This window comes from Natator depressus, chromosome 2 (genome assembly GCF_965152275.1).
Source record: "Natator depressus isolate rNatDep1 chromosome 2, rNatDep2.hap1, whole genome shotgun sequence".
Classification (NCBI taxonomy): Eukaryota; Metazoa; Chordata; order Testudines; family Cheloniidae; genus Natator; species Natator depressus.
In genome coordinates, this window is record NC_134235.1 from 220415620 (window position 1) to 220438203 (window position 22584).

Genomic DNA, 22584 nt, shown 5'->3' on the forward strand with positions numbered 1-22584 from the left:
ATTTTAGCAGTTTTTTCTTCAAAGGGGAGAAGTTTCCCACAGTAGTCTATATAGCTGAGCTACTGTATCCAAATGTAGAACAAGCAGTGAATCTATTGAGTATCTTATTTTTTCCCCGATCATTCTCAAAAGACAAAGAACGAGCAAGCTCCAAGTGTATGTACAACATGTAGCCACGGACTTGGCTGTATGCCTGTAGCAAGCAGTTTTAAAAGTGAGCTGCAAAAGAAACACTCCATTAAGATGTGTAAAGACAGATTCAAATGGATGCTTTTATCTTGAAATTTCAGGTCTCAGCTACCCTGCTTTTGCTAGAGGACATTATGGAGGGCTAGAAAGGAATACGGATACCACAGAAGGCTAAAACCTAGATAAACCTTTCCCTACTGAGCTAAGGGCTAAATAGGAGGTGCAGTATATTTTTAGGCCCCACCCTCAAACCCTTTGGTGGCTATGGTATGATCCCTACTTCATAGGCTGGTTCTCTTCCATGCAGGGATAATCTATGCTGTGGACAAAAATACAAAACACCCTTTAGTTCCATGCTGGGAACAGGAGAGGGAGTGTTTCAGCTGCTCGGGCAGAGGATGGTTCATGCTAACTACATTTACTGTTTCCGTGCTCTATCTCCCACATTCTAGAGCATGGACTGGAGGGTGCTTGAATAATAACTGGCCCCTTCTCTCTTTTCCCCACATCCTTGTATTTATGCTTCTTGCCCCCACCATTTTCAGTAAGGCTATATCCCTTCAGGAGTGTCAGTACTATGCCCATTAGCCAGAAGATGCTGGTGGTGAGAGAATCACAAAGACCCATTTCAGAAACTGTCTTGAGATTTTCTTGGGACAGTTTAAGATTGTCAATTGCTCTGCTGCTGTTCTTTGAAGTATTAGTTCTCAAAGGAAAATATGTCATTGTTACAGGGTATATAGTTATTGCTAAAGATTGTTTTATACTCCTTAGTGAAAATTGTCAGAAAAAGGAGAAATTACATTCGGCTGTGCCACATACCTTCTTTTTATTTATATTTTAGGATAGGTAATTGATAGAAGCTGTTGTGTTGAGTCTGAAGAGGATTACTTATACTTTTTGCTGTTGTCATTCTATATTAACAGTTAATAACTGATAAGTTTTCAAGTACATAAAAAGTTGTCACAAGGAGGAGGGAGAAAAATTGATCTCATAAACCTCCGAGAATAGAACAAGAAGTAATGGGCTTAAATTGCAGCATGGGCGGTTTAGGTTGGACATTAGGAAAAACTTCCTGTCAGGGTGGTTAAGCACTGGAATAAATTGCCTAGGGAGGTTGTGGAATCTCCATCATTGGGGATTTTTAAAACCAGGTTAGATAAACACCTGTCAGGGATGGTCTAGATAACACACAGTCCTGCCATGAGTGCAGGGGACTGAACTAGATGACCTCTCGAGGTCCCTTCCAATCCTACGATTACCTACATACACACACTTTTCTTCTGCAAAATGTCACCCAAAAATAAGGAGGGGACAGATATTGACAATTATGTCACACCTACCCCTTCTGTATGCATACTGGGGACAAAAGAAAAGATTCTCATTTATTTTCCTCTCCATGAGCCTTCTCTCGCTAACACTGCAGCAATCCATATACTGATCAGCCAGACTCCCTTAAAGACTTACTTAAAAAAATATATTACTCCTGCCACGTACACACTGAATTCAACCAGAGCATGTGCAGAAACGGTCTCATTTGTACAAATGGAAACCCAGACACATAAGAAACACTGTCGAGCTGTATATGAGGCCTCCTCCACAGGTGCTATGTGCAATTTGCTTTCCTTTAAGATTTGAAAGTGCTTCATACTTAACAGGTGGATTTTGTTCCTTCCAAAATCAAGTTCTAGTTTAAGGCAAGTTATTGATAAAGAATTTTCTTCTTGGTTATGTGGATTGCATTTAAAAACAACAAGAACATCCTGTCAATTTTATTACAAACAATTCAGCCTCCTACAGACACCAGAAGCAAAGCAGCAAAAGTGCCAGATTTCTGATAAAACCGAAGGACTCAGGCTACATCCATACTACAAGCTAGGGAGGGGATTCTCAACTTGCACAGACATTCTTGCGCTTGCTCTCATCTGAGCTAGCACACTAAGAACAGGACAGGAGAGGCAGTAGCATGGGCAGCAGTGACATGTGCTAGCAGCCCCAGGAGCACCCAGGGGTTCAGGTAGGTTTGTGCACAGGGCAGTTAGCACATATCACTGCTGCCCACGCTACTATTTTTAGCTTTGCTAGGTCAAATGAAAGCTAGTGAGAGTACGTCTACACAGGCTGGGAATCACACCCCTAGCGCGTAGTGTAGATACAGCCCGAGCCACCATACTTACCAGCAAACAGCTGCAATTCGCTTACAGGTGATCCACGTTCTAACACTATGTGGGCAGCTGTTGTGGATGGGGCCCACCTGTGCCAGAACCATGTTCTAAAGACTATCTATCTTAGCCATGGCTCTGAGCTAGGGATTCCTTTAGTGTTCTAACAAAGCTTGACCTGCCTACACTGCCTCTACTCAGAGCCATTTACGACACTTATTCATGGGTACAAAGCCTGAGCGAATGGGACAAAACAAATCTGGCCCCAGGGGTGCTAGAACAATTTGTACAGTGCTGAGATCCATTGAACCAAACTGTAAACCCTGTATATGACGGAAACCACTTCCAGGCAGGTATGGCAGCATATCCACCCCACCTCCCGCACTCCTACGTTTGGCCCTAAAGTCTGAACCAATGAAGTGAAAAGCACCTAGTGCTTCCTCACTCATTTATTTCAGGATCAGGCCATTAAACAGTGAGGTACCTTCCGTTCAAACCAAAAACATAACCGCTGCCTATGCCATAGCAAGGTAATTATTATCCAAGTCCTTACGCTCCGAATATAATACAGAAGAAAATACAAATAGCCAGAAACTGTAAGATTATTTCATGGAAAGGAAGAGATGTTGCTATTCATTTCCATCTATGTGGTCAGAAGGAAATGTAAAGCAATGACTTGTGATTGATTACCGGCAATTTCTCACACTAATAAATCTCGTGGTCCAGGATAACATACTCTGAACCCCATTTCCACCAGAAACAAGCATCACGAATCACCAAGTGTCTGCACTTGTCTTGCAAATTAAGAGAGTCTTCAATCATATTGTATGTTTTGTGCCCCACACAATTTAACTTTGGCTCTACTGTGTTGGTGCCACCACTTCTATAAAAACTGGTGAATAACTTCCTAAAGGAGGATTAATCATAGCTTCAGGTCTAACCAGAGCATACTACTTATTCAACCAACGCCAAGGACCCAACAACAGCAATGTCCTGTATGACGTGTTCCCTCAAAAGATATTCAGTTTCTCTCTTTTATATAAATATGTATACACTGTTTATTATAAAAACCACTAATGGCTCAGTTCTGTAAAGCATTTTCTCACTATGTAACATAATGTAATACTTCGCATAAAATATGTTTATAGAAACGAGCATTCAGCTCAAGGTCTTCCATACAAACATCTGATAGTCATTAGGGAGGTGAAAAGATACTCAGATTATATGCATGTACACATACGCACACTAATATGATAAAGCAAAAGTTACTTTTAACATTAGCAAGAAATCTGTAGCAATTAAACATATCTGGATTAAGTAAGGTACAAAGATATTTAACTTACCTCATCAAGGCTGCTATCTTCTTTCTTCAAGGCTTTAAAATTAAAAAAAAAAAAAAAATCATTATGTCATGCATTTCAATGAATATAAAATAATTAACTCCAGGAATAAAAAGAGAAAAATAGAGTAACCTTTTTCTGTAGTAACAGGAAAGAACAGACTGGCCTGAATAACAATTTTATAATCAAAATATGAAACTGTAAATTGAATGTAGAACTGCACAGCATGTATCTGAGAAATATTTTTCATAAATATGTAAATCAAGCTGTCCTCTCAGGTTAAGGAAAATAGGAGTCTACAAATTTTTACTTTAATTCCTATTGAGCATGAAAACACTTCAAGGAGAGTCTGACTGAACTGCAGAAAGCCATGTGTAAAGCAGACCTATCACATACACCATAATAGATTCAGTTCATATAGAACTCAACATTTCCAATACAACAGAGCATGCATTATGACCAGCATTCATTATACTCTTCTATGGTTTACATTAAGATGACAGCACAGATCTCACATACTATGATAATGTTTATTGCACGCAAATACACTATCAGCCAAAGGTGAAGTCAAGATAGGACAGAGATTTGGCGTCTGAAGCAGCGAGCCAAGGCGGAAAAAAATGGTGTGAGCAGTTTTGCAGCTCTGACAGAGGCTAATCCATTTGAAGCGTTTCATTGAGCCTACTAGATACCTGCACTGAAATGTAAATTAAGTTAATTTCTTCAATTCGCTACTGGAATTGTATCAGCCTGCAGGCTAATGGATCTATTTAATTTATGCACATATTGTGGTCACATCATCCAGAAACTGCGTTCTGAAATGAATTAAAAACCACTACCTCCATGAGTTTGCTCTTTGGTGACTACCTTGAGCAGTTAAAATGAACCAAGCCATAGTACTGCTGGATTGGAGTATTTTTACACGGGTTTATATGTTTACAGGTAGCAGCTGAATGGTGAGAATTGTAGAGGTTATGCTGCCCCAACATCTGGAACAATCCTCCTCTCCTCTTCCACTTAGTGCTCAGTTTCCTCCATAAAATCATTCCCTCAAATCATCTCCTCTTGGGTCTTGTCTACACTGGTGAAAATGTGACCCATAAATCTATTAGAGGTAGCAATGCTGGAAGCTTCAGTTTAGTTAGGGCTCAGGCATTTTACTACTATATTGTCAGACAAAACACCGCTACTGTTTTGCCTGTGCTACAGTTTCTATAATTTCTACCACAGGTGGTGAATTACCGGCCCCATTTTTCCGAATGCAAACAAGGCCCAGAGGTCTTGTCTTTTGTTTGCCTTTACATTACAAGCTCATTGGGGCAGAGAACATGTCTTACTTACAGCCTGAAAACAACTTATCTAGTTTTTACACTAAGTAACAGTATTGGTGTTTTGCTGAGTAGTCTGGGGAGTACACTGTACTTTGTGTATCAAATGTAATTTTTATTGCAATGAAATAAGGACTGAAGTAAAGACAAAAAGTTTATACACTGCAGCACTGCCAACCCCACGTGTTCAAATAGCATGAACCAGGCCCCAAAAAGTCATGAGATTAGGAGAATATATACACATTTTCCATTCTTTTAATTTGATTTTGGGTTTTGAGCCTGCAGGGGGCACTTTAGTCATATTTTGAAAAAAATCAGTGGAGAAAAACTTGACAAAATGAATCTGAATTCTCATGTAATCACAGGATTACAGGTGCTAGGGCTTCAACAAAAACACCAAATGTTACAAGTCTCATAATTGAATCATGGGCTGGCAAGCAATACGAATAACATTGGGAGAGGGCCAGAAATTAGGAATTCGGGGTGTGTGAAGGGGCTCTGGGTTGGGGGAGGAGGTTGGGGTGTGGGGTCTGTGGTGGGGCAGAGGATGAGGAGTTTGGGGTGTATTAGGGGGCTCCAGGCTGTGACAGGGGGTTGGGGCACAGGAGAGGGTGGGGGCTTTGGAAGGGAGATTGGGTGTGGGAGGGGGGTCAGGGCTGGGACACGGGGTTGGGGTGCGGGCTCTGGGAAGGAGTTTGCAGAAGGGGTCTCCGGTGTGGGGGTTGGGGAGTGGGAGGGTGTGAGGGTGCAGGCTCCAGGCAGTGCTTACCTCAGGCAGCTCCCCAGAGAGGCAACATGTCCCTGGGCTCCAAGGCAGATGCACGGCCAGGCAGCTCTGCGCGGTGCATGCTGCCCCCACAGCTCCCATTGGCTGGGAACTGCAACTGGCTGGGAACTGCAGAGCCAGCGCTTGGGGTGGGGGCAGAACACGGAGCCCCCTGGCTGCGCCTCCACCTAGGAGGCAAGGGACATATTGCTGCTTCCGAGGAGCCGCACGGAGCTAGGAAGAGAGCCTGCCTTAGCCCCGCTGCGCTGCCAACCAGACTTTTAACAGCCCGGTCAGCAGTGCTGACTGAAGCCCTTTTCAACCAGGTGTTCCAGTTGAAAACCAGACACCTGGCAACCCTAGTTATACTGTATTCTGGATATTTTTCTAGCTTGTCTTTACCTTTAATTGTATTTTTACTTTGACTGAAATGGATATTTAAGAATTGTTATATAGAGAAATCAAAATATGAGGATTTTCTTAGCCAGTAAAACTAAAACCCTTGACAATTCTCAGTTTGAGAATGAAATTTTAATTAACAAATAGCTATCTGACCTAGGGTTGCCAGGCATCCAGTTTTCTACCAGAACACCTGGTCGAAAAGGGATCCTAGCAGCTTCAGTCAGCACCGCTGACTGTGCTGCTAAAAGGCCCGTTGGCAACAGAGCAGTGCTAAGGCAGGCTCCTTGCCTACCCTGGCTCTGCACAGCTCCCGGAAGTGGCGAGCATGTCCAGCTTCTAGGTGCAGGTGCAACCACAGGGGCTCCGCACACTGCCCCTGCCCCAAGTGCCAGATCCACAGCTCCCATTGGCCAGGAACCGTGGCCAATGGGAGCCGCGGGGGCGGCGCCTGCGGGCAGAGCACCCTGGCCCCTCTGCAAAGGAACAGGACACGGCTGCTTCCAAGAGCTGCCTGAAGTAAGCGCCGCCCAGCTGGAGCCCCTACCTTGAACCCCCTGCACACCCAACCCCCTACCCCAGCCCAGAGCCCTCTCCAGCACCCTCAACCCCTCATTTCTAGCCCCACACCAGAGCCCACACCCCCAGCTGGAACCCTCACCCCCTCCCACATCCCAACCCCCTGCCCCAGCCTAATGAGAGTGAGGGTGGGGGAGAGCGAGCAATGGAGGAAGGGGGGGATGAAGTGATCGGGAGCAGGGCCTTGGAGAAGGGGCAGGGCAGCGGCCTGTTTGATGAAGTGAGCGGCCTCGGGGAAGCGGCAGGCCAAGGGTGTTTAGGTTTCTGCGCTTAGAAAGGTGGCAACCCTATTATAAAATGGCCACTCCAAAGGTGAATCACTAAAATGCAGATTTCATACAACAACCATATATGTTACATACAAATGATATGTTATTGCCTCATCATCATGATAACTTTTACAATAAAATGGCTCTGAAAATAAAAATGTTAATAGCTCATATACCTAAAAGTGAATTTGTAAACTATGTGAATTCTTATCAGCTGAAGTCATAAGCTTTATATTGATTATTAAATTCCCATTAAGCAGATACACTAAATGCTCAGAACTACAACACCAACATTTTTATTTTAGTGCACGGAAAACATACAATGTTTTTTCATTTTTTTTCAGCTGGAAATCAGAATAGGAGCATTAAAAAAACAAATAAAATAGCATTGATTGAACAAGCCCCTTAAAATACATTTTTGGTGCTAGACTACATACACTAGCATTAGCAGATGTCTTAAGTTATTTGTTTTAAAAGAACTTGATCATAAATTTCTTCAAAATATGTCTTTAATCAATGCTTAAAGTAGCCTGAAAAACATGTGCACAGGGGGTCTATCATAATCTGGGAATAGCAGCTTTGGTGAGAGTGCTTTAGACTAGAGCATGCCCCCTTATGCAAACTGGCTCAATGCCTTGCGATCCACCCCCCCTGCTTTAAGCACTGCCTTTAATTAATAATTTATGCATCTTACAGTTATTTCATTTTGATACATATTTAATCATCAATCCTCATATGATGTTAAAATACTAATGACACAAGGATTTGACTTGATTCTTTTAAACAACTGATTAGCATACTATATAGTCTATTAATTTAAGTGGATTCCATATTTTTCCTTATCAAACCAAGGAAATACGACTTTGTTCATAGAGGGTCAAATTAGTTTGCCAAGCCAGAGACAGCTACAAAACGGTCAACAGAAATCTATATCTTTAAAGAAACTAAGCATTACTTAACTATTTACATTTCTTAGAATATCATGAAGAATATCACAATCTTTTGGTAAGTGTATCTGTAATAAATTTTACAACCAAGATGTCCTTTCTACTGGTAGAAGCTTTCTGATATTTCAGACTGAGCAGGCAGCGAATTCTGAACTTTTGCACTGAACAACTATTAGTTGTGCAACTGATTTAAGAATACTGAGTTCAGCCCAGAAACAGTATGCGTTTCTTTCAGTACACCACAGATCTACACTGGCCGTCAGTAGACTACAAATGACAGTTCTTGTAGGATGAAAGTTGAGGGAAGGGCAATTTGGCATTACACATTTTTCACAACAATGAAATAGTTACTCAAGAGCGGGTACACTAGACAGTATGGGCCAGACCACAGCTACAGAGGGTGGGAAAAGCCAGCATAGCCAGATCTATACCACCCCGTTAACCCCCAGAGGCAGTGGCTGAAGTGCACTGTGTTGCAATGATCCCAACGCACATAATGGCTCCTGAAACTGCTCTGATTTGTGCAGGGTCTGAAGCTGTCCCTGGATGTGTCCTGAGGATCAGGGGAGCATAAAGATGGTTTTAAGGCTCCACCCCTTAAAAGTGCACCAAGTAGAGCTCTGACACACCCAAGGATCAGGATCTCTAGGTAACTACTATCACCACTAAAAATGAAGTCATTTGCATTAATATACTTACATTTTTCTTCTGGGCAACAACTGATCACTGTTTAACATATTTTGCACAGTGCAAACCACCACAAAGTCATAGTACTACATCTACAACAATACAATCGAAAAACTGAAGAGATCTTGAAGACATCCCCTCCTGCCCCCCAAGATTCAAGGGGCTCTGCTAACAGTGTTAACAGTTACGCATACTAACATGAAAAATCAGTGAATGAGGACCTCAGATTTATATACATAGTTCTTATCAACCAGGGCTGTTTGATATGACAAACTCTCTCTGATAACTGTGAATTAGGGCTTTATAGTATGAAAACTATTATGTTTGGTGACTAATTTCTGGAGCGTAGTTAGCCCTATACCACTAATATCTATTACAGAAAAAAAACTTTCAGTATTATACTGATTTCCTAAGAATAACTATACATTATGGTTTCACTGCTTTAGTGGGTTATGGTATGTGTAACTCCTGAGTTCAAACACAGTTTAAACATTTTATAATTTTTCACACAGTTACGCTCACTGTGCTACTATATATTTAACCCTATTATCCAAAAATACCATCCAGAGCCCATGAAGAAGCTACAGTGAAAAACAAGAAAGGGAAGACTGTTCTTTTCACCTATCAAAAGTGTTCTTTAGAATACACATGCCATACCAGGAATTCAGCCTATGTTCGGGGAGCGGAAGGTTCCAGAATGAAAAAGAACTCAGATTAGACCAACATGAATATGGTATTAACAATTTCATCTCACCAGGAAATTACCAGAAAAAGGTGTAAGGCCATAAACAACAAAAGCCATTAAACTAACCGTTAAGGCTCCTTCTAGAGCTGTTTTGCTTTCCTCTTGCAAGCCTCAATGTATGAGTTAAGAATGTCAGTCTTAAACTTTGAATTTCCTGGTACGTTATTTAAATATAGGGGGGGGGGGTTGTGTATGGCCATTGGTCGTACGGGAGTGACTAAGTCCAAACCCCATGCTGGTATATTAGAATGTTTTTCCTATAAATGGTATGGATTAGCAAGAAGGCCAAAATATCAGACCAGCTGTATGTGGAACAATTTCACAAGTAAGGATTATTTTAACAACATAATTACCTAAATACACTTCTACCCTGTGGAGCACACTGCACTACTGTAATCAGAACATAACTTTTGCATCAAAAACCAGGTCAAAGAGCCCAAGGGAACCAAAAGGTCCTTTTATTTATTACTGAAAGAGAAATGGAGAGATAAAGTTGCAATACATCATATACTCAAAAACATGGAAAAGCAGTAGGTGTAAACTCCAAAACAGATGTAATTCAAGATAAAAATGTATGGCAGTTCAAGTCACCATTACATGAAGACTTGTAACGGTGCAGCAGCAGTCAAAAAAGTGAATAGAATGTTGGAAATCATCAAGAAAGGGATAGATAATAGGACAGAAAATATCACATTGTCTCTATATAAATCCATGGTATGCCCACACCTTGAATACTGCATGCAGATGTGGTCACCTCACCTCAAAAAAGATATATTGGAATTGGAAAAGGTTCAGAAAAGGGCAACAAAAATGATTAGGGGTATGGAACGGCTTCCGTATGAGGAGAGATGAATAAGAATGGGACTTTTCAGCTTGGAAAAGATGCGACTAAGGGGGGATATGATAGAGGTCTATAAAATCATGAGTGGTATAGAGAAAGTAAATAAGGAAGTGTTATTTACTCCTTCTCATAATACAAGAACAAGGGGCCACCAAATTAAATTAATAGGTAGCAGGTTTAAAACAAACACAACGAAGTATTTTTTCACGCAACACACTGTCAACCTCTGGAACTCCTTGCCAGAGGGTCTTGTGAAGGCCAATACTATAATGGGGATCAAAAGGGAGCTAGATAGGTCCATCAATGGCTATTAGTCGGGAATGGTGTCCCTAGCTTCTGTTTGCCAGAGGCTGGGATTGGGTGACAGGGCATGGATCACTTGATGATTACCTGTCTGTTCATTCATAGATATTAAGGTCAGAAGGGACCATTATGATCATCTAGTCTGACCTCCTGCACAATGCAGGCCACCGAATCTCACCCACCCATCCTGCAATAAACCTCTCACCTATGTCTGAGCTATTGAAGTCCTCAAATCATGGTTTAAAGACTTCAAGGTGCAGAGAATCCTCCAGCACGTGACCTGTGCCCCATGCTGCAGATGAAGGCAAAAACCCCCCAGGGCCTCTTCCAATCTGCCCTGGAGGAAAATTCCTTCCTGACACCAAATATGGCGATCAGCTGAACCTGAGCATGTGAGCAAGATTCACCAGCCAGATACCCAGGAAAGAATTCTCTGTAGTAACTCAGATCCCACCCCATCTAACATTCCATCACAGGCCATTGGGCCTATTTACCATGAATAGTTAAAGATCAATTAATTACCAAAATCATGTTATCCCATCTTACCTTCTCCTCCATAAATTTATCGAGTTTAATCTTGAAGCCAGATAGATCTTTTGCCCCCACTGCTTCCCTTGGAAGGCTATTCCAAAACTTCAATCCTCTGATGGTTAGAAACCTTTGTCTAATTTCAAGTCTAAACTTCCCAGTGACCAGTTTGTATCCATTTGTTCTTGTGTCCACATTGGTACTGAGCTTAAATAATTCCTCCCCCTCTCTGGTGTTTATCCCTCTGATATATGTATAGAGAGCAATCATATCTCCCCTCAGCCTTCTTTTGGTTAGGCTAAACAAGCCAAACTCCTTGAGTCTCCTTTCATAAGACAAGTTTTCCATTCTTCAGATCACCCCAGTACCCCTTCTCTGTACCTGTTCCAGTTTGAATTCATCCTTCTTAAACATGGGACACCAGAACTGCACACAATATTCCAGATGAAATCTCACCAGTGCCTTGTATAACAGTACTAACACCTCCTTATCTCTACTGGAAATACCTCGCCTGATGCATCCCAAGACCGCATTAGCTTTTTTCACGGCCATATCACATTGGCAGCTGATAGTCATCCTGTGGTCAACCAATACTCCAAGGTCCTTCTCCTCCTCCATTACTTCTAATTGATGCATCCCCATCTTATAATTAAAATTCTTGTTATTAATCCCTAAATGCATGACCTTACACTTCTCACTATTAAATTTCATCCTATTACTTTTACTCCAGTTTACAAGGTCATCCAGATCCTCCTGTATGATATCCCGGTCCTTCTCTAAATTGGCAATACCTCCTAGCTTTGTATCATCCGCAAACTTTATTAGCACACTCCCACTTTTTGTGCCGAGGTCAGTAATAAAAAGATTAAACAAGATTTACGGTCCCAAAACCGATCCCTGAGAAATTCCACTGGTAACCTCCCTCCAGCCTAACAGTTCACCTTTCAGTATGACCCCCTGTAGTCTCCCCTTTAACCAATTCCTTATCCACCTTTCAATTTTCATATTGATCCCCATCTTTTCCAATTTAACTAATAATTCCCCATGTGGCACCGTATCAAACGCCTTACTGAAATCTAGGTAAATTAGATCCACTGCGTTTCCTTTGTCTAAAAAAAATCTGTTACTTTCTCAAAGAAGGAGATCAGGTTGGTTTGGTATGAGCTACCTTTTGTAAAACCATGTTGTATTTTGTCCCATTTTCCATTGACTTCAATGTCCTTAACTACTTTCTCCTTCAAAATTTTTTCCAAGACCTTGCATACTACAGATGTCAAACTAACAGGCCTGTAGTTACCCGGATCACTTTTTTTTCCTTTCTTAAAAACAGGATCTATGTTAGCAATTCTCCAGTCATACGGTACAACCCCCGAGTTTACAGATTCATTAAAAATTCTTGCTAAAGAGCTTGAAATTTCATGTGCCAATTCCTTTAATATTCTTGGATGAAGATTATCTGGGCCCCCCGATTTAGTCCCATTAAGCTGTTCGAGTTTCACTTCTACCTCAGATATGGTAATATCTACCTCCATATCCTCATTCCCATTGTCATGCTACCATTACCCCCCAAGATCCTCATTAAAGAATGAGGCAAACTAGTTGTTTAGATATTGGGTCATGCCGAGATGATCCTTAACCTCCACTCCATCTTCAGTGTTTAGCAGTCCCACTTCTTCTTTCTTTGTTTTCTTCTTATTTATATGGCTATAGAACCTTTTACTATTGGTTTTAATTCCCTTTGCAAGGTCCAACTCTACTTGACTTTTAGCCTCTCTCACTTTATCCCTACATGTTCTGACCTCAATAAGGTAGCTTTCCTTGCTGATCCCTCCCATCTTCCACTCCTTGTAGGCTTTCTGCTTTTTCTTAATTACCTCTCTGAGATGCTTGCTCATCCAGCTTGGTCTACAACTCCTGCCTATGAATTTTTTCCCCTTACTTGGGATGCAGGCTTCCGATAGCTTCTGCAGCTTTGACCTGAAGTAATCCCAGACCTCCTCCGCCTTTAGGTCCATAAGTTCTTCAGTCCAATCCACTTCCCTAACTAATTTCCTTAATTTTTAAAAGTCAGCCCTTTTGAAATCAAAAACCCTCGTCGCAGATTTATTTTTGTTTATCCTTCCGTTCAGTTTGAACTGAATTAGCTCATGATCACTTGAACCAAGGTTGTCCCCTACAACCATTTCTTCTATGAGGTCCTCACTACTCACCAAAACCAAATCTAAAATGGCATCCCCTCTGGTCGGTTCAGCAACTACTGAAGGAATCCATCAGCTATCACATCTAGGAAAATCTGAGCCCTATTATTATTACTAGCACTTGTCCACCAGTCTGTATCTGGGAAGTTAAAGTCTCCCATGATCACGCAGTTTCCATTAGTATTTACTTCATTAAAAACATTGAAGAGGCCTCTATCCATATCCAAATTAGATCCTGGCAGTCTATAGCACACCCCAAGCACTATCGCGGGGGGGATCTAGTAGTTTTCTTCCCCAATGTGATTTTTGCCCAGACACACTCCGTCTTCTCCATTCCATCGCTTCTTATTTCTTTACATTCTACCTCATCATTGATATACAATGCTACTCCACCACCTTTACCTTTATTTCTGTCTTTCCTAAACAGCACATACCCTTCAATAGCTGTACTCAAATCATGACTACTATTCCACCATGTTTCTGTTATCCCTATAATATCTGGTTTCACTTCCTGCACCAGTAACTCTAGTTCCTCCATTTTGTTACCTAGGCTCGTCGCAGCGATGTACAAACATGTTAATTTTTGCTGTTTCACTTCGCTCACATTCTTTACCCGATTAGGCACGGACATTCTACAGCCAGCATGACCTATTAGACTGGTATCCACACTGCCCTTCCTCCTTATGTCCATTCTCCTACTCACAGCTGTATCCTTTCTTACTTCGTTTTCTTCCCTCTCAATGCTAAAATCCGGCGTGGAGATTACCTGGACATCTCCCAACCATCTCCCCAAAATTCCTCGTTTAAAGCTCTCTTAATCAGTTGTGCCAGCCTCCATCCTAGAAATCTATTTCCCTCCCTACGCAGATGAAGTCCATCCTGAGAGAACTGTCCTCTGTTCATGAATGCCTCCCAGTGGCCATATATCCCAAAGCCCTCCTTATAGCACCACTGCCTGAGCCATCTGTTGATCGTCATAATCTTGTCACACCTTTGTTGCCCTTCTCTAGGAACGGGCAGAATCCCACTAAAGATCACCTGAGTCTCGATTTCCTTAAGCGTCTTCCCCAGTCTGGCATAGTCTCCCTTGATATGTTCCAGCGAGAATCTACCGGTATCATTTGTTCCCACATGAAGGACGATCAGTGGATTCTTTCCCACTCCCTTTAGGATCCTCTTCAACCTCAGGTCCACATCCCGTATCTTAGCACCTGGTAGACAGCACATCCTTCTGTTCTCTGGATCAGCTCTGGTTACAGGCCTGTCTATTCTTCTCAGTAAGAAGTCCCCGATCACATTGAACTGCCTTTTCCTGGTGATGGTGCGATTCTCCGGTCTATCCCCTGTTCCCTCTGGCTGCAAGTTCTTTCCATTCCTATTCTCCCTTGTAATCCTCTTCAACCCATGCTGTATCCTCCTGTAGCTCATATTTGGTGTAGTCTCCATTGACTCTTCCCCTTTTCCTATAGGACAAGCCGCTCTTCTCTTCTTCCTTGCCCTTCCACCTTCAGTGACCACCTGCTGAGCCCCTTCTTCACTTTCCAACTCTGTAAACCTCTTCTTGAGCTCTATTTCTCCTTCACTAGCCCGTCTTTTCCTCTGCCTGGTTCTCTTAGTCACATGCTTCCACTGTCCATTTTCTTCACCCAGCAATCTCCCCTCAGAGTTCTTTGGTCCTGCTTCCATCTGCAAGTCTGAGCTTTTCCCTTCAGCCACCTCATGTCTTTGCTCCATAATCTGCTCGAACCCCCTTCTAAACTCAACCAGACTTTCCACCTGTATCTCCAATCCTCAGATCTTTTCTTCCATCAGCTCTATCAGGCAGCACTTCATGCAGACGAAACTCTTTTCAGGACCCCCTCCAGGATCATGTACATACCGCAGCTTCCACAACCAGTCATCTTCATTGTGTCTTCCACTACTTCGGTCACTCCCACTGCTGCCTCTGTATCTGTCATAGCCTTCCCACCTAAATCCTGTTAATCTGGGAAACACAAACCAAACCAAAACACCACCACCTACAAATACCTTCTCCTCTAACAGAACTCCCATCCAAACTCAGCTGTTTACAGCTCTGTTTGCTGGCTCCTGTGCCGCTGCAGCTGTCTGATTCCCTTTGGGGCACCTGCCATTGGCCACTGTCAGAGGACAGAATACTGGGCTTGATGGACCTTTGGTCTGACCCAGTATGGCCGTTCTTATGTTCTTAAGAGAAGACCCGAGTATTAGAGTAAGCTCAGGCAACTGCCCCACATGCTGATGCCAACCCAAAGAATCAATGTATGGTAATGTACATACAAACAGTCACTGTCCTTATAATAGCCATTACTATTGCCAAAGCATTTTATTAGTAGACTTGGGTCTTTGTATATTTAATTTACTTGGACCAAGTTTTTCAAAAAAAGGTTCTAAATTTAAGCTCCTCAGTAAGGCCTGATCCAAAGCCCAATAAACTCAACTGGAGTCTTTCTACTGAATTCAGTGAACTCTGGATCAGGTTCAATGGGTTTGTCTGCACTGCATTGTTAACCTGGGCTTACAACTGCTGGACCCGGCATCTGACAGCTGTGCTAAGATGTCCATACTTCACCAAATAGACTGACAGGGATCTACAGCCTGAGCTGCACCACACTATACAGTGTCGGGGCTTGGACTCAAGTCACAGCACGTCTGCCCAATGTTCAGAAGACTCAAGTGGAAATAAAATTTTTTGGAAGTTAGCCCCCTTGGGCTCTGATCTTGCAAAAGACTTAGAGTCAATGGGACTCTCTCACAATACATTAAGTTAAGCCTGTGCTTAAGTCTTTGCAGGATCAGGGCTTTATTTAAGAAGCTAACTTTAGACACCCATTTTAAAAAAAACAAAACTTAGTCTTGGTTTCTTAAAAAGCAAAACTTCCATGGCTATGTATTTTAACTATTATCTACTTGATCAATCAGGTCCACCAAATACATAATTATGCTTTTTATTTTTTAAAAAGCATATTACTAGCTCTGGACATGTGTGATTATACAAACACTATTTTCATATTGGGATACAAGGATTTATGATGCAGATGTAAATATTTGCTCCAAACTTGGAACTTAGCATTCCTCCTGGCATCATTTTCTCCTTTATAAATATGAATGTTACAGGAAGACAAAGGAAAGGTGTTGTCTGGATTCAGATACTTTCTTCCATTTAAAAGCCTGCAGTTCTTAAATATTAGGGTTTGTAAGGAGTTGATTTGCAATACACACACCAAAAATTACGGCACCAGTATACGGTCTAGCATCCTTTTGATGTAACTGCAGTAGATTCACATCACAAGGACACTACATGCCACATTCTCTCCTACATTCAGGCCACTTCACATTGCACTACTGGCACAAAGCAACTTTAAAACTAGCAGAGCCAGCCACAATGGGATCAGACCACTGTGTGGTGAGACAGTGCATAATGAAGAGCATAATGGCTCTGAGCCTACCCCCATCTCCACAGTCAGGATAAGAGGCATGACAAGGGGAATTAGGTGTGTCTGCACCCAGTGATCCGAGGTTGCCACTCAGGGGCATTGGCAAACAGCGTAATTTAGAGCAGCCAGGGGCCCACTCTTGTGCTCAGCAGCTCTGAATTATGGGAGAACAAAGACACCTTAAATTAAGACACCTTTGCATGTCTCCCAAGCTGCTCTGCTCCCCCTTTTGGCTGCAGTCAACGACTATTCTTATGCTATTTGTGTGAACTAAAAATGAGATACTAGTTGATTGAGACACCACACCAAAAATAATCACAGAAATGTAGGACTGGAAGAGACCTTGATAGGTCATCCAGTCCAGTTCCCTGCACTGAGGCAAGACTAAATATTATCTAAACCAGTGATTCTCAAACTTATGTGATCGGGCCCCCTTTCTTTGTACTGTAGTTGTTTACACCCCTTCCCTTCCCCTCCTTCCCCCCACCCCCAAGTACATATACCACCACCCAGCTCTCAAGACAGAGCAGAGAGAAGTGTCTGCTGGCCAGGCGCCCAGCTCTGAAGGCAGGGATGTGCCAGCAGCAGCTCATAAGTAAGGGAAGCAATGTGAAAAGTGATATTTGTCAATATCAATTTTCACAGCAGACTTAGTGCCCCATTGTCACCCTTGCTTCTGAGCTGCTGCTGCCACCCTGGAGGTGACAGCCAGAGCCCTGCCACCTCCAGGTGAGGGATTGGGAGGGGGAGGGGTGAGAGGAGAGCCTGAGCCTGGGCGCCGGGCTCCAGCTGTCAGCCCCTGGGCAGCAGGGCTCTGGCTAGCCTCTTCATCCCCACCTCCTGGTCACGCATGACCCTTCTGCATAAGCCCCTGCCACCCAGGGCTGACAGCCAGAACTCTTAAAAAAATAAATAAATAAAAAGCATAGCGCTCACACCTCCCTTGGAAGGCCTGCCCCATAGTTTGAGAACCGTTCATCTAGACCAGGGACAGGCAAACGTTTTGGCCTACGGGCCACATCTAGGTATTGTATGGCGGGCCATGAATGCTCACAAAATTGGGGGTTGGGGTGTGTGAGAGGGTAAGGACTCTGGGGTGGGGTCAGAAATGAGGAGTTCAGGATGTGGGAGGGGGCTCCGGACTGGGGCAGGAGGTGAGGGATCCGGCTAGGGTTGGGGTGCAGGAAGGTGCTCTGGACTGGGACTGAGGGGTTTGGAGACCAGGAGGGGGATCAGGGCTAGGGCAGGGGCGCAGGATGGATTCAGGGGTGCAGGCTCCGGGTGGCGCTTACCTCAAGCAGCTCCCGGAAGCAGCGGCATGTCCCCTCTCTGGCTCTTGTGCAGAGGCGCAGCCAGGCAGCTCTGCACACTGCCCAGTCGACAGGCACCACCTCTGCATCTCCCACTGTCTGCAGTTCCTGGCCAATGGGAGCTGCAGAGCCGGTGCTTGGGGCAGCATACGGAGCCCCCTGGCTGCCCCTATGTGTAGGAGCCAGAGGACATGCTGCTGCTTCTGGGAGCCACGGCACACATGGAGCAGGACGAGCCCTGGACCCTGCTCCCCATCAGGAACTCGAGGGCCGGATTAAAACGTCTGAAGGGCCAGATGTGGTCCCCAGGACATAGTTTGCCCACCGCTGATCTAGACCATCCTTGATAGAGTTTTTTAAGAACAGGTTAGACAAACACCTAACAGAGATTCCACAACTTCCCGAGGTAATTTGTTCCAGTGCTTAACTAGCCTTACAGTTAGGAAGCTTTTCCTACTATTTAACCTGAAACTGCCTTGCTGCAATTTAAGCCCATTACTTCTTGTCCTACCCTCAGTGGTTAAGGAGAACAATTTAACAGCCTCCTCTTAAAAGCAACCTTTTACGTACTTGAAGACTGTCATCATGTCCCCCCTCAGTCTTCTCTTCTCCAGAAGAAACAAACCCATTTTTTCCACAGCTTCCTTCAGAGGTCATGTTTTCTAGACCTTTAATCATTTTTGTTGCTCTCCTTTGGACTTTCTCCAATTTGTCTACATTTTTCCTGAAGTGTGGTGTCCAGAACTGGACACAGTACTCCAGCTGAAGCCTTTTTGGGGCCGAGTAGAGCAGAATTACTACTTCTCGTGTCTTGCTTACAACACTCCTGCTAACACATCCCAGAATATTTGCTTTTTTAGCAACAGTATTACATTGTTGACTCTCATTTAGTTTGTGATCCATTTTAACCCCCAGATCCTTTTCTGCAGTACTCCTTCCAAGGCAGTCATTTCCCATTTTGTATTTGTGCATTTGATTAGTACTTTGCATTGTCCTTATTGAATTTCATCCCATTTATTTCAGACTACTTCTCCAGTTTGTCAAGATCATTTTGAATTCTAATTCTGTCCTCCAAAGCGCTTGCAATCGCTCCCGATTTGGTATCATCTGCAAATTTCTAAGAGTATTTTCTATGCCATTATGAATCATTTATGAAGATATTGAATAGAACCAGACCCAGACAGATCCCTACAGCAATGGTTCTCAAACAGGGGTACGTGTACCTCTGGGGATACTCAGAGGTCTTCTCAACTCATCTAGTTATTTGTCTAATTTTACAACAGGCCACGTAAAAGCGCTAGCAAAGTCAGTTCAAACTAAAATTTAATAGTGACAATGACTTAATTTATACTGCTCTATATATACATTGAAACGTAAGTACAATATTTATATTCCAACGATTTATTTTATAATTATATGGTCAAAATGAGAAAGTAAGCAATTTTGCAGTACTAGTGCGCTGTGACACTTCTGTATTTTTATGTCTGATTTTGTAAGCAAGTAGTTTTTAAATGAGGTGAAACTTGGGGATACGCAAGACAAATCAGACTCTTGAAAGGAGGTACAGTAGTCTGGAAAGGTTGAGAGCCACCGCTCTACGGGACCCCCACTTGATATGCCCTTCCAGCTTGACTGTGAACTATTGATAACTATTCTCAGAGTATAGTTTTCCAACCATTTATGCACCCACCTTATAATAGGTTCGTCTAGTCTATATTTCCCTAGTTTGTTTATGAGACGATCATATGAGACAGTATCAAAAACCTTACTAAAATTGAGATCTCACATCTACTGCTTCCCCCCCATGCACAAGGCTTGTTATCTTGTCAAAGAAAGCTATTAAGTTGGTTTGACATGATTTGTTCTTGACAAATTCATGCTGACTGTTAGTTGTTATCTTCTAGGTTTTTACAAACTGATTATTTACTCCACTGTCTTTCTGAATACCAAAGTTAAGCTGACAGGTCTACAATTCCCTGGGTTGTCCTTATTCCCCTTTTTGTAAAAGGGCAAATATAGTACCCTTTCCCAGTCCTCTGGGATCTCTCCTGTCCTCCATAAGCTCTCAAAGATAATCACTAATGGTTTAGAGATCTCTTCAGCCAGTTCCTTAAGAATTCTAGGATGTATTTTATCAGGCCCTACTTACTTAAAGACATCCAATTTGCTTAAGTAATTCTTACTTTGTTCTTTCCCTATTGTAGCCTCAGATCCTACTACATTTACACTGATGTTCATTATGTCAGTTGTCCAATCACTGCTAACCTTTTTGGTGAAAACAAAAAAGGCATTCAACCCTTAGTCACTGCTGCATTTTCTGTTATTCTCTTTCCCTCCTTATTGATTAATGGACCTACCCTGTCCTTGGTCTTCTTCTTGCCTCTAATGTATTTGTAAAATGTTTTCGGCATTTATGCCCCAAGCTAGTTTAATCTCATTGTGTGTCTTGGCCTTTCTAATTTTGTCCCAACGTGCTCGTGTTGTTTTTACGTATTATACCAAAGATATAAAATGTCAATTTGAACGAAAAATATTAAAGTGCAGAGAACAATGACAAAGAATTCCAAGAAGATCAGTAAATAACAATTTTTAAGGCAAAGCAACCTGATGCCAAAAAGAAAATTAGATAGTAATGCCAGGAGATGATAAGGTCAGCATTACAAAGTATAACATGCTATCTCAACACGGTTTACATCAGCAAGAGAATGACAGGATTTAGCAGCAAGAGATGACGGACAGACTTCTTTTGTTTAGTCTCCTAACCATCACTGCTTAACTATCATCATCTGCCTTCCGACCTCATGCCTCAGCCTTAAGGGGATGTTGTCTGGTGGTGTATTTTTTAACAAACATTTTACCTGTTGGACAAACATTAAAAGTAATTTACTTTCTACTAGATGTGCTTTTATTTTTGTCTAGATCTCTCAGTGTGGCATTGAAAGCAGACTAGTCAATTTTAATTTTATTTCTTTTCAGTCAATTCAATTGCAGGCTCATGCTGTAGCATCTGAGTTTCAGAAGGTACTGAGAAATCTTTGTTAGTTTTCAAACATTATCTATAGGAACACTCATTATCTATAGGAACACTGCTAGAGTTTTTCAGTTTTGTAAAACACAATGCATAGCAGCTTTGTAAAGCTCAATGGTACTTGACAAGTAGTTAGACGGGCAGAAAGAATCTCTACTTATAAAGCACAATTTCAGTTTAGTGTCTATCAGGCAAACTCCATCCCAAATTACTTTGCAGAGCTAAATAATATATTTACAGAGATAACAAAATTAAAGCAGAGGGAGAGAAAAATTAGGAGATAGAGGCCTGAGAAAAAAGATTGCATGAGGTAGGCTGAGGCAAGGAGGTACAAGAAAGCTAACACATAACTAAATCTGATCCTCTAGGCGTAAGAAAGTAATTCTACCAGTTCCATACCACTTCCTTTTGTCACCTGTGTTACAAGACATCCTCAGTATACTGTAGGGAAACAGACAAGTGATGCCAATGGCCTGGACTGACCCCACAAGCCCCTTCCAGCTCTGCTCACTTATTAGTCAGATCTCTCTCTCCTTGTAGGCAGTGTAGTTCTAGCCCTGTTGGTCCCAGGAAGTTAGAAAAACCAAGGTGGGCAATATATTTTATTGGACCAACAGAAGAACTCTGTGTAGCTCCAAAGCTTGTCTCTTCCACCAACAGAAGTTGAGCCCATTAAAGATATTAGCTCAACCACCTTATCCCTCTCTACATCCCTCTAGTTAGTTTCATTACAAAAGGAGGGGCTGGAGTTTACAGCCCTGACTGCATCCGATGAAGTGAGCTGTAGCTCACGAAAGCTTATGCTCAAATAAATTGGTTAGTCTCTAAGGTGCCACAAGTACTCCTTTTCTTTTTTCTTTTTACGAATACAGACTAACACGGCTGTTACTCTGAAACCTATCTTTAGGGATGAAGGGCCAAGTCCTGTAGCCCCCAAGTAGGCTAAGCTCCCTGGGATGTGATCGCCCCCCGCCCCCGCTCCAGAGGTCTCCTGCCAAGCAGACGGTTCCCCGTGGGCGTGGGCTGCACGCGTGGATGCCAGGATGCCCCCCGAGGCGCCGGGGCAGGCGGCCGCAGGGGGCAGAGCGGAGGCGGCGGCCGGGGACCCGACTCACCTATTCGGCTGAAACTCTCCGACAAAGTTCTCCGCAACTTTTTCATCCTGCTGCTTTTCTCGGCGGACTGCGCGTCCAGTATGGCACAGCTCGGCGGCGCCGGCCCAGCGCGGGGGGAGGGAGGAGCCCGATCGCCCGCCGCCCCCCGGCTCCCCTCTCCGCGGGACCCCCTTCTCCCCCGCCGCCGCCGCCGCTCACACTGCTGGGGAGGGAGCGCACCGCGGTGCCCAGGGCAGGCTCATCGCCTCCCGTCGGCGCTCCGGAGCCAGCCCGGGCGGGGCGCAGCCGGGGAGAGCAGCTCGGAGCGGCGGGGGTGCCCCGAGGCGCGCGGGAGAAGGGGGCAGCCCTGGCCGGGTGCCGCCGGCTGCTCGGACCCGCCCCGGTTAGCGCAGCAG

The 22584-nt window shown here is 43.3% G+C and overlaps 1 protein-coding gene across 1 annotated transcript in view; it reads right to left on the reverse strand.

Annotated features, from left to right (window-relative positions):
- Positions 1 to 22335, reverse strand: part of CDK14 (cyclin dependent kinase 14) — a 497609-nt gene extending 475274 nt beyond the window's left edge. Inside the window, exons 1-2 of the mRNA XM_074945950.1 lie at positions 22190 to 22335; positions 3695 to 3726 (exon numbers count right to left, since the gene is read on the reverse strand). Coding sequence (XP_074802051.1) covers positions 3695 to 3726; positions 22190 to 22235 — 78 coding nt within the window. The 5' untranslated portion in view covers positions 22236 to 22335. The remainder of the gene's footprint in view (positions 1 to 3694; positions 3727 to 22189) is intronic.
- Positions 22336 to 22584: the final 249 nt, after the last annotated feature.